Below are 12,684 nucleotides of genomic sequence, written 5' to 3'. Positions count from 1 at the left end.
CCTAGTGACTTGTTTAGCTTCATATTGGAGCTACGTTTGGTAGGCTGAACTTTGATTTTTGTTTTAATAAAGTCTGAAAATTCTGCCTAAATGCTAACGTTTCATTTGGAAAGCCACTTGAGGGGTTAGAGGGTTTGATTTAATCCTAATAGCCTTCTGCTTGTTTGAATTCACCCCGTCCTCAGCATCATATTAAATGCAGTTAAAATGGTGATGAAACTTGCTGAACTTAGATTCCTCAGAGTTGTTTCCCAGCCCTCTCTGTGCCCAGTGCCTGCCCTTGTCTTTTGGGAATGTGCCTTCCTCTGAGCTCTCTCCCTCTGGTTCTCACATTTGCCAATTACAGTCCTTCCTGAAGGCTGTTGGTTGCAGGGGCTTGGAGGGCTAGGAGAAGGGAAGGATGCCACGACTGTTCTCAAAAATGCCTTCGCCAGCCTATGCTGAACGTTCTAGGGTGGCCTTTGTCCTAGAGACCCAGGGCTCCCAGGGCCTACAGCACACACACTGTGCTTGCGTACGTGCCCTCTTAGAAGTCAGCTTAGATATCAAATAAGTTTATCTTACAACTGAAATAACACCTTTGATCACGTTCATCTGTTGGAGAAATATAGTGTCCATTTGACTGGCTTTCCTGGGATCTAGTAAAAATGATGGATATTAAAATCCATATTGCTGTACCCAAGCAAGTAGCCGTCTTCGTGTTGATGCTTGGATGTTAGTCAAAGAAAACCAGACTGAATGGCTGCTTAGAATCTACAGAAATGGCACTGTCCTCCGAGTTGAGAAGCAAATACTTGGTTCTGTCAGCAAACATCTGACTTAGGAGTCATCTGAACTTTTCTTCTTTTGTTTAAGATAATCCTTTCTTTTGGAATTTTACCAAAGATAATAAAGCTTACTTAGCAAGAAACTATGGCAGTGCTGGAGCATTCAGTGGAGGTTAATGGTGCCTTTGTCTTAGATTAGACAGCTGAGTGTGGCTCACCGAGCAATGGGAGGATGCACTGGCAAGCATGTGCTGTTTAAGAGAACACTTTGCCCCAGGACTGATAATACACACCTAGATCCCAGCACTGGTAAGCCAAGGCAGGAGCGCCAGAGTTTGAGAACCACAGGGCGGCCCAGTGAACTGCAGGTCAGCTCTGGGCCAGCCCCAGGCCACTCCTAGCCCTGTGTCAGAATAAACATACGCACGGATGCTTTGCAGACAGTTCTTCCTTTTAATTTTAGGAAACAGATATTGACGACAGGTATGGAGATCTTGACGCCAGAGGAGATTCTGATGTTCCTGAGATCCCACCATCCTCAGACAGGACCCCTGAGATCCTCAAGAAAGCCCTGTCTGGACTGTCATCAAGGTATGATGGGTGAGAACAAGTCCAACTTGCTGCCAAGCACAAGCACGCATTTCAAGGTCATCCTGGTTTGTCCGTGCATCATGTTTGGCTCTTTATGAGTTTGGGACCCATAGGAGAAGAAGGCTGTAATGAAGGGCGATCTGAAGTGCTTCATTAGTGCCGTATTTACCTGTTAGGCCGTGTGCAGTGTGAGAGAACGAAGTCTGGCAGGTTGACTGGTGAAAGTTACAGAAACGGCGCAGGATGCCTCATAATGAAAATCACATACTGTGTGTTCTTTAATTGCAAGAAAAAATAATTTTTATCGTTTTTTTGATGGTTGCTGTTGTTGTGGGGGGTGTACATGTGTGTTCTCGTGGAAGTGTTCATGCATGTGTAGGCAGGCAAAAGAGGTCAGCATCAGGTATCTGACTTGGTTATTGTTTGAGATAGGATCTCTCTCACAGAGCTCATTGATTTGGCCAGCACACCTCCCCTCCCCCATTGCCTCCCCCCACTGCCTTCCCTCCCCCGCTGCCCCCAAACTGTCGTGTGCCACTGGACTTGGCTTTAACAAGGGTGCTGGGATCCCAACCAGGCGCTCTTGCAGGAGGGGCTTTGTGGCCTGAGCCATCTCCCAGCCTTCAGAACTTCTTTCTTTAACTGAATCTAAAATTATGGTCTCAAACTCAACAACACTTTACTGTTTTTGTATTTGTGTTATTTTAAGGTGTTTATGACCATGGGATTTCTGCTAAGTCTATCTTACCCTGTGCCAGAGGCTTAGGTAATCTGAATTATAAAATGTATAAGATTGAAGGAAGCGTTCAATTTCATCCAGGTTACTATGAGAAATGTTAGCTACATGCTGACAGTGTTCACCAGCATCTTTTCCCATCCCACCAGGAAGAGATGTATTTTGTATCACAAGAGGCACAGACACAAAAATGCTACTAAGGTTTTTGTGCTGTTGTTTTATATGATACCCTCTGATTTCCTTCTGCTTGATGCTGTTCTTTGGTACTGAACAATAAACAATGCCATTTCTCCTGATGGATCACACCACCTCTGCTCTAGTCGTGGATTAAAGGCAACCAGAGTTTCCTTGTTGTGTTGGGCAATACCCATTCTGAGGATATCCGGACAGACTTACATTCAACTCAGTCCCTCCTACTTGACTCTCACAACATGGATCGGTCGTTTGAGCTGTGTGTGCACATGTATGTGCGTGCACATATCTTTGTGTGTGTGTGTGCATGTGTGCGCATGCGTGTGCATGTGCGTGTGTGTTATAGGTGTCTGCTTTGACACTGTCTACCTGGAAACAGCAGAGGTGTCAGCCGGCTGAGGCACAGGACCATTCCCACTTCAGACAGGATCGGAAGTCTGGGCCTTCAGAACTCCAGACTAACCAGACATGGATTGGGTTCCTGTCAACCCTCTAATTAGGCTCAGTTCAGAGCAGCCCACAGGCCTTGAGGAAATGCTTGCAGTGTTGGTTTATTATAAAGTGCCTTAAAGGACTTCTGACAAAACAGCCAAAGAGATACAGAGGATGAGGTCTCCATGTCCCCCAAGTGTCAGATTCTGTCCCTGTGACATCGTAGTTACCTTCCTGCTAGATATGGATGGATTCTTGTTCACCTTTCTGTACTAGTGATGACGGAAGCCACAAAATAATCCCACACCAGCTCAGAATCATGAATAATAAAAGGGTTTTTTATTTAAGGGAAAAACTTACAGATCACTGTCCTAGACAACAGTCCTCTGTGCGAACAGGAACAGGGTCTAGCAGCCAGAACCAGGTGCAGGATACAAGAGAATGGGTACATGGTTACTGCTGCTTTTACAGTATATAACAGACCACACTCAAGTGGGCTAGTATCTTAAAGGCTATTGGCTGAAGGAGCAGAATGTGCTCCCATAGCACCTCCCCCTTTTGTTTAAATAAGAAAGTTCCAAACCCAATACAAAACTATATACACTAGGAATATACAGATATCAAGTATAATTAGAATTATAAGCAGCATACAAAATATTAATCAAGGAACATGCTAAATGTTTTAGTAAACATTCTATCCTAAGGAGTCTAAGTCTTGTATAGGAAATGGCTTGGCTAGATCATAAGAGTACAGTAACTATGACTGTCTAATCTTCAACCCCATCGAAGGCCTGAGAAGGGAAATAATATTACTTGAGCAGGCAGGAAGTACAGTCAAGCAGCTTCGAAAGCGAGCAATATATGATGGAGACAATTAGCTACCTGAGCAATCACCCAAAGTCTCATTTTGCAACGTTGAAGCAACCAACCTTGGCAAAGGCCTAGCTTAACTGACAGACAATTTTCAGAGGTAGGAAAATTTTCAAAACCATCTTACCCTGTCTTGGCAAGATTTGACAGTCCTGCTTATCCATTTTTGGATATCATGTAACTTGTCAGTGGTTGAGGCATGCCCAAAGGAATAGCTGCAAACAATTTCTGAGCAGTAGATAGGATTCTTTTTTCAAAGTTCTTATTTGGACTTCTGGCCAGAACATCATGAGAAGGTACACCATTTCAACAGCTAGTACCCAAAAAACTGGTCTTATAGTAGCACTCTCTGCATTATGATGTCATCTCAACCCAGTGGAGTTGTTGCTGGGGGGCCCCATCTTCTTCCTGGAAACTTCAAAGATTACTGCAGGAAAAAGGATCTCTAGGAAAATCTATTGTTCATTGTGGAAAACTTAAACATCATTCATATAAACATACATTCAGTGAAGAATATGATAAAATAGAGATGGAGAAAGTAAATTTTTTTTCTAAAGTCTTCCTTCTGTCACACACCAGATGGCTCCTGATATGAGACAGAAACTCTGAATGTTCCTTTTAACAACACGCTTGGATTCAGAGGAGTACAGAGCCATTGTCCAACTCCAAAACCAGCTCTATATATTAATATATATATTTTTAGTCACCTGTCCTTACAAGTCATATTCCTTTTTCTTGATGATCCTTATTGGGTAGTTATTTTTCCTTCTGTCAGTATCCAAACAGTCAGGGTTTCTTGAATTTTTGAAGATGTATATTTTCTTATAAAGATGAGCAGAACACTGCCCCAATTATGAGGTTTTCTTTCCACCTGTATGGTTGTCACCTTTGTGGATGATCTGTCATTCCTCTTTTTCAAGATGTTTCTCCTTTTCAAAGTGAATCTTTATTAATTTTGATGGTATCCATAATTTTTCTTCTCCTGTGGAAACAAGAGTGAAAACCCTTCCCCAACGTAGCACATCTCCTGGTTTCCATTGTGAGGTCAACACATCCTTGATCCTGGTTGATTCAATTCAGAAATATTTTCCATTTTCCAATGCCTCTCTGCTGCCATTGTTCCTTTCTCATTAGTGTTAAGAAAATTCAAGGTTAATAAAGCATTATGCAGTTTATTTCTGGGAGTATTTTCCATCCCTTTCTGTTTGTTCAGCATATTCTTTATAGTACAATTTGACCTTTCTATAATTGCCTGACCTGAAGGATTATTTGGTATACCTGTAATGTGCTTTATATTGTAATAAGCAAAAAACTGTTTCATTTTCTTAGATACATATGCCAGACCATTGTCTATCTTTATTTGTGCAGGAATGCCCATGATGGTTAAAACTTGTAATAAATGTGTGATTACTGAATCAGCCTTTTCCGAGCTCAAGGCGGTTGCCCATTGAAAACCTGAATACGTGTCTATGGTGTGGTGTACGTATTTTAATTTACCAAATTCTGTAAAGTGGAACACATCCATCTGCCAAATTTCACTTCTCCGAGTACCCTTTGGATTACTTCCTGCAGGCAACGGTGTTTGATTATAGAAAGAGCAAGTAGGACATCACTTTATAATCTCCTTAGCTTGTTGTCATGTAATAGAAAAGTTTCTTTAAACCTTTGCTATTGATATGATGTCTTTTATGAAATTCAGAGGTGTGCAACACACTTCCAATCAATAAATGATCAATTTCTGTGTTATCTTGTGCTAGAGGACTTGGCAGACCCGTATGGGATCAGATGTGTGTTATGTTTGTAGGACAAAGCCTATTCCTGATTATGTCTTGTATCTGGCTGAATAATGAAGTCAATTCCATATCATCTGGTATAAATTCGGCAGTTTCAATATGCAAGACAACTCTTTTTGCATATTGTGAATCAGTAACTATATTGAGAGGTTCTTTAAAGTTTCTTAGTACCATAAGAATAGCATATAATTCTGCCTTCTGGACAAAATTATAAGGACTTTGTTCTATCTTACTCAATTCTTCTGATTTGTAACCAGCCTACCCTGATTTATTTGCATCAGTATAAAATGTACAGGCTCCAGTTATTGGTGCATCACGTACAGTTCGGGGAAGAATCCAAGAAGTTCTGTTTATAAGATTAAGTCTATTGTTTTTGGGATAATTGCTATTAATTTCTCCCAAAAAATTTGCACAAGCCCTTTGCCAGGGTTCATTGTCTTCCCATAACTATTTTATTTCTTCAGCAGTAAAAGACTATAATCTCTGCTGGGTCTATACCTGCTAATTGATGAAGTCTCAATTTACCTCTTTTAATTAATTCAGAGACCTTTTCCACATAAGTTTTTAGATTTTTACTTGGTTTATGTGGTTGTTAGAAAGATCCATTCTAAGATAATATCATCCCTCTGCATTAAAATTCCTGTAGGAGAAATTCTGGAAGGCAATATGACTAGAATACAATTAAGATTTGGATTCACCCTGTAACTTCTCCTCCTGTAATTTCTCCTCAACAATTTTCAATTCCTTTTCTGATTCAGCTGTTAATTTTCTGGGACTATTCAAGTCTTTATCACCATCTAAGGTTTTTTTTTTTAATGAACTATTAGATTAGGTGTTATGCCAACAGCTGGTCATAGACTGAAAATGTTTCCTAATAATCTTTGAAAGTCATTAAGAGTCCACAACCGGTCTCTCCTGATTTGTGCCTTTTGTGTTCTAATTTTCTGTAAACCTGTTCTATAACCTAGGTAATTAACAGAATTTCCTCTTTGAATCTTTTCAGGAGCAATTTGTAATCCACATTTAGGCAAGACTTTCTTATTTCTTCAATTATCCTTTCTAAAGTATCTGTATTCGAATAACAAAATGTCATCCATGTAATGGTATATTAGAGACTTAGGAAATTGCTTATGTATTATTGCCAATGTCTGGCTGACAAAGTATTGGCTCATGGTGGGGCTATTGAGTATTCCCTGTGGAATACTCCTAGTAGGCTGAGAATTATTATAAGTAGTCACTGTGAAGGCAAACTTTTCTCTATCCTTTTCTTGTAAAGGTATAGTGAAGAAATAATCTTTTAAATCAATAACTATGAGAGGCCATCCCTTTTGTAACAGAGAAGGTAGAGGAATTCCAGATTGTAGAGGGCCCATCAGTTGAATAACCTGTCGATAGCTGTAAGATCTGTCACCATTCTCCATTTTCCAGATTTCTTTTTAACAACAAATACAGGAGAATTTCAAGGGCTTGTAGATTCTTCAGTATATAGAGCATTCTACCAACTGTTCTAAAGCCTGAAACCTTTCCTCAGCTAGAGGCCACTGCTTAACCCAAATTGGTTTCTCAGTTAACCATTTTAAAGTTAGGGCTGTTGGTACCTCTGATAGTTTATCGATGACTTTGTGTTCTTGTACAGCCCGAATGCCTGGTGTCTGTCATCTATAATATCTTCTAATATTTTCCTCAGAAGCATAAGTGTTTGGGGCTGCAGGAATGATAGTCTGGGTATTCCATTGTTGCAGTAGGTCATGACCCCACAAATTCACTGCAATATTGGCTATATATGGCCTCAGTCTTCCTCTTTGTCCTTCTAGCATTATGTATTCAACCCTTATTGTGCTTTGTTTTTCCTGAAATAGGGTTCAAAATCCTGAAGAGGCCAATTTGGATGGCAGGATTCTGGAGTAATGATGCTTACATCCACACCCATGTCTAATGAGCCTTCAATAAAAATGCCACTTATACATACTCTTAGCTTTGGTTTCTGATCATTTGTCGAAGCCTGCCAGAATAATACATTTCCTATGTCCTACTGAGGTTTCATCTTCCACATTTAACTGATCATTCAGACTAGTATTGTTAACAGCAGGCTTTGGATTTTTTAAATTTTCCTGGTGAGACACATTCTCCACAGTAACTGGGAATGACTGGACCACATCCATCATGGGGTCCTGCAAGAGGCCCCTCAAGGAGTTTCTCGATGGTATCAGGTTTTCTTGTCTATCTTTTGTTGACCTACATTCATTGGTCCAATGTTGGCCTTTGCCACACCTCCTACATATTCCTGAAGGCCAAGTCCTCCTATTTCTGACATTCCTAGAGGAGACATTCCTAGGAATCCCTTGTCTACAATCCCTTCTCAGATGTCCCATTCTCCCACAATTAAAACATCTGGTATTTTGATGTCTTCTCTTACTATTGGAATTTGCTTCTCCTACCCTTGCTTCAGTACCATAATCAAATGTCTCAACAGTCATTGTATGCAAGACCCATTCATCCATAGGTGCTGATCTGATCTTTAAAGGCCCAAGGATCCTTTTGCATTCTATATTGGCATTCTCATAAGCAAAAGATTCACTTATTATACATCTAGCTTCTTGGTCAGTTACCCCTTTTTGTACAACCCTAGTTAGTCTTTGTAAAAAGTCACTAAAAGTTTCTCTCTGACCCTGTTTAACTCTAAGATATGATTCAACTCTTTTTTTCTGGTTCCTGAATCCTGTCCCAAGCCTTTAAAGCTGCTGTGCTGCATAGGGACAAGGTGTATTCATCATAAAGAGCCTGATCCTGAAGATCAGAGTAAAGTCCTTCTTCCTGGGATATGAACAGTACTCCTTCCTCCTGGGATGTAGACAGTGCTCCTTCTTCCTGGATGTAGACTGTGCTCCTTCCTCCTGGATGTTGACAGTGCTTCTTCCTCCTGAGATGTAGACAGTGCTCCTTCCTCCTGGATGTAGACTGTGCTCCTTCCTCCTGGATGTGGACAGTGCTTCTTCCTCCTGGATGTAGACAGTGCTCCTTCCTCCTGGGATGTGGACAGTGTTTATTCCTCCTGGGATGTGGACAGCACTCCTTCTTCCTGGATGTAGACTGTGCTTTTCCTCCTGGGATGTGGACAGTGCTCCTTCCTCCTGGATGTAGACAGTGCTCCTTCCTCCTGGGATGTGGACAGTGTTTATTCCTCCTGGGATGTGGACAGTGCTCCTTCCTCCTGGGATGTGGACAGCACTCCTTCTTCCTGGATGTAGACTGTGCTTTTCCTCCTGGGATGTGGACAGCACTTCATCCTCCTCAGATGTAATAGGGATTTCCTCAAATGGGGTCTGCTGGTCTCCTTTTAGGCAAGATGGAAAAGAATATTTCCTTGTAGTCAGCTCTAAGACAGGAAGCTGGAGGAAAATTGGGGTATGCTTTTAGTTTCTGTGACCTACCTAAGAGAAGAAAAAGTCTAGTTTCTATGGCCTGCCTTAAGGAGAAAAAATGAACCGGCTGAAAGGAGGGCAGATGAAGGCACCAAGGAAGCTTTTGCTCTTTGAAGTCTGCATCTGGGGCCTTCTCTGGCTTGGCATTAATCTAGTCTTTGAGAAAATAAAAACGTTGGGAAGTAAACCTGGAATTATACTTGAAAATGGAGAAATATGTCACAGTATTATAACTATATTAAATTATTTCAATTTCAAAATTGTTTCTCTGTTGTTGTTTTTAAGCTGATGGAATAAACATATGCTACCTTATTGTGATTCTAGTAGTCCCTGTTCCCAGTTGTTTCTGTGACCTAGTTCACAGATAAATCTTTGCTTCAAAATTTCATTAGATGTGTTCCATACTGTGTGTGTATGTGCATACATGTGTTCTATAAATGCATACATGTGTGCGTTAGTTCAGTGCTCTATAATGATGCTAAATGCCCATGTGTCAGACTCTTCCTCAGTAATGACTTTTAATATAAAACAAGAGCAAATAATAGCTATTTATTAGTGCATATTGTGTGCTAAGCCCTACTTTAAGTAATTAAGGCATACTAACATTCTCATGGCAGCCCTTTCATGGCTATGCTTGTAACTGTTTTGTAAATAAAGAGACTGAGGGGTAGAGAAATGATTTAAACCCAGGCATGGCAGTGGGCATGGCGAACCCAAGTGTTGGGGACGGGGGCTGCTCGTTGGTCCCATTCACCCAGCCATGAAATAATCACACAGAAACTGTATTACATACTAATGTAATCCATTTCTATTAATCTGTGTATCACCACGTGGCTGTGGCTTACCTGATAAAATTCCCAGCATCTGTCTCTGTCAGCTCCATGGCTTCTCTCTGACTCTGCCTTTTCCCCCCAGCATTCAGCTTTGTCTTCCCCGCCTATCTAAGTTCTGCCCTGCTATAGGTCCATAGCAGTTTCTTTATTCATTAATGATAATCACAGCATACAGAGGGAAATCCCACACCACCTCTCCTTTTCTGTGTAAAGAAAAGGAAGGCTTTATCTTCAACATAGTAAAATTACATATAATAAAACAGGTATCAAGTAAGAATTACAGTTACAATATTTATATCTACTTTATCTTTTACGTAACTAAGGAAAACTATAACTGTAACTATCAATTCTTCAACTCCATCAAAAACTCCAGAAGGATATAATATTACCTAAGTAAATAGGAAGTACATTGTAAGCAATTTTCAAAACTCTAGAATTGACAGAGACATCTTGCTGCATAGACAGTCACCCAAAGTTCTTTTGTACCATTGGGGCATCCATCTTCAGCCTACAGGCCCATAGTATCCAGCAGACTTTTCCATGAAGCAGGAAATTTCAAAGACAGTCCCACCTATATTGGCAGTTTATCATTCACTTTCTTCTGTGTACTGCTGAATGTCTAGCAGACTCTTTTTTTTAAAGATTTATTAAGTAACCTGCCTGCATGTGAGCCAGAAGAGGGAACCAGACCTCATTACAGATGGTTGTGAGCCACCATGTGGTTGCTGGGAATTGAACTCAGGACCTTTGGAAGAGCAAGCAGTGCTCTTAACCTCTGAGCCATCTCTCCAGCCCTGTCTAGCAGACTCTTTCATGAAGCAGGAACCCCAAAGGATCGTATAACCTTTAGGAAAGTTCAGCAGTCATTTCTCTGTGGGTCCTGGATGTCTAGTTCAGCAGTTCAGGCAGGAGCAGTTTCTTGCCCAAATGGCGAACCAACTCCATGAGGAGCCTCTTCAATGCTCATCTTCCTCTTGTAGTAACTGGTGCTGTCAGGAGCAGATGTGTCTCAGTCATGAAAAGTCGTAAGCTCTTAAAACATTTTAAATGCCATATTCTCTAGTCTTTGAAAGGTTTGAAGAATGACTATCCATCTGAAATATATTTCTGTACATCTAGAAAATCTAACATGACTACAAGCTTGACTATTATAGATGATTATCTATTAATCTATGTTTTTAATTATATATTACATTTTTAAATGAGCTACACCAACACAATACCTTAATCAAGAACAGAAATATACATATAACAAAATAAACCAAGATCAATACCAGTGCAAATTATTCATATCTATAACATATCCCCCTTTAAATGTAAACAAACATTTATAGACAATATTTGAGAATATGGGTATAGTTTTCTCCATACTGCTTCCTGTTGATTGTTGAACATAGTAATTTTTGGAGGTGTTCTCGGCAACCTTCGGGGGGGGGTCTTGTTCCATCAAACCACACTAGTTTGGAAGCAATCCACAGGTTCTCATCCTCTGTGGAAAGAAGAGAAGAACCTCTTTTCCAAAGCAACATATCCTTAGACCCAAATTTGGAGGTCATGATACCTTTATAATATACATGCTAGTTTAGCTTAGCAGTGCATGCAATGAAATGTCTCTCTGTACTTAGCTCATTCACAGTCAAAAAGTTCAAAGAAAACACAATAATATACATAATCCAGACTCTCTGTGAATTTTCAATTTTTACATGGCTTAATTTTCTTTACTCCTTTTAATCTATGACTATCTGCATTCTGTCTCTTTAAGGACTTTATCCCTTTTTTAAACCCTTAACTTCCTTTTATGACTCTCTATACTCTTTTTCTTCTATCTTCCAAGCCTACGTACATTTATTCAACACTATGACTCATCTGGATTTGTCTTTATTGTATACCTGTGGTTCTTTACTGTCCAGGGGTGCTTTTTAAAATGCTAAACGCTTCTTAAAAATTACGGAACAGGGGACCAAACCGGACTCTCTGAATGTGGCTGACGGTGGAGGAGGACTGAGAAACCAAGGACAACGGCGATGAGCATGAACTCTACAGCATGGACGGGCTCACTGTGAGCCTTGTCAGTTTGGTTGCTCACCTTCCTGGACTTAGGGGGAGTTGGGAGGACCTTGGACTTAACATAGTGAAGGGAACCCTGATGGCTCTTTGGCTTGGAGAGGGAGGGAGTGGGGGTATGGGTGGAAGGGAGGGGAGGGAAGGGGGAGGACGAGGGGAAGAGATGGAAATTTTTAATAAAAAAAAATGATAAAAAAAATTAAACAGCGTCGTTACTATGGTATTCACAGTACTTTCTGCTTGCCTGCCCAGTCCAGCATGGTGGAGCAGCTTGCGCCTCTGAGAGCCATTCACACAGCCCCATTCTCAGGCACAAAGCCAGTCTATGTCATTAAGCAAGCTGCAGCACTGCTTTCAAACCCCACTCAAATGCTCTTTAGCCAGACCTCCTGACTGATAGAGTCAGAGTTGTCGCTGGCAACACCACCCAGAAAGCTGGCATTTCAGAATAGTGCAGCTTTTTTTCTGCTACTACTGAATCAGGAAAACCTCTCTTAAAGGGGCCATGCCTCTAGCAAATAGAGTCCATCCAAGAAAACGGAATGAAGAAGCTGAGCAGCTGTTTTCTTTTCTTTTTTTTTTTTGTTTTTTTTTTTTTTTGTCTAGAATTATTTTCCAAGCTCTCTCAAGCTTTTAAGTGGATTTGGTCAGCCCCATGTTGGCATGCCAGTCTGTTGGGGGAAGGGGCTGCTCATTGGTCCTGTCTGCCCAGCCATGAAATAATCACCCAGAAACTATTAATTCAGCCATGGCTTGGCCCATTAGCTCTAGCTTCTTATTGGCTAACTTTTACATATTAATTTAACCCATTTATATTAATCTGTGTATCTCCATGTGGCTGTGGCTTACTTGGTAAAGTTCCCAGCATCTATCTCTGGCAGCTCCATGACTTCTCTCTGACTCTGACACTTTTTTCCCAGTATTCAGTTCCATCTTCCCTGCCTACCTAGGTTTTCCCCTGCTATAGGTCCAAAGCAGTTTCTT

At 40.8% G+C, this 12,684-nt stretch overlaps 1 protein-coding gene across 1 annotated transcript in view; it reads left to right on the top strand.

Annotated features, from left to right (window-relative positions):
- The window catches only part of Cds1 (CDP-diacylglycerol synthase 1), a 75,298-nt gene that overhangs the window by 14,025 nt on the left and 48,589 nt on the right, over positions 1-12,684 (top strand). Inside the window, exon 2 of the mRNA XM_038338630.1 lies at positions 1,231-1,358. Coding sequence (XP_038194558.1) covers positions 1,231-1,358 — 128 coding nt within the window. The remainder of the gene's footprint in view (positions 1-1,230; positions 1,359-12,684) is intronic.

This window comes from Arvicola amphibius, chromosome 1, assembly GCF_903992535.2.
Source record: "Arvicola amphibius chromosome 1, mArvAmp1.2, whole genome shotgun sequence".
Classification (NCBI taxonomy): Eukaryota; Metazoa; Chordata; class Mammalia; order Rodentia; family Cricetidae; genus Arvicola; species Arvicola amphibius.
The sequence above is the reverse complement of the archived record's forward strand: the minus strand, read 5'-3'. Positions and strand labels throughout refer to the sequence as shown.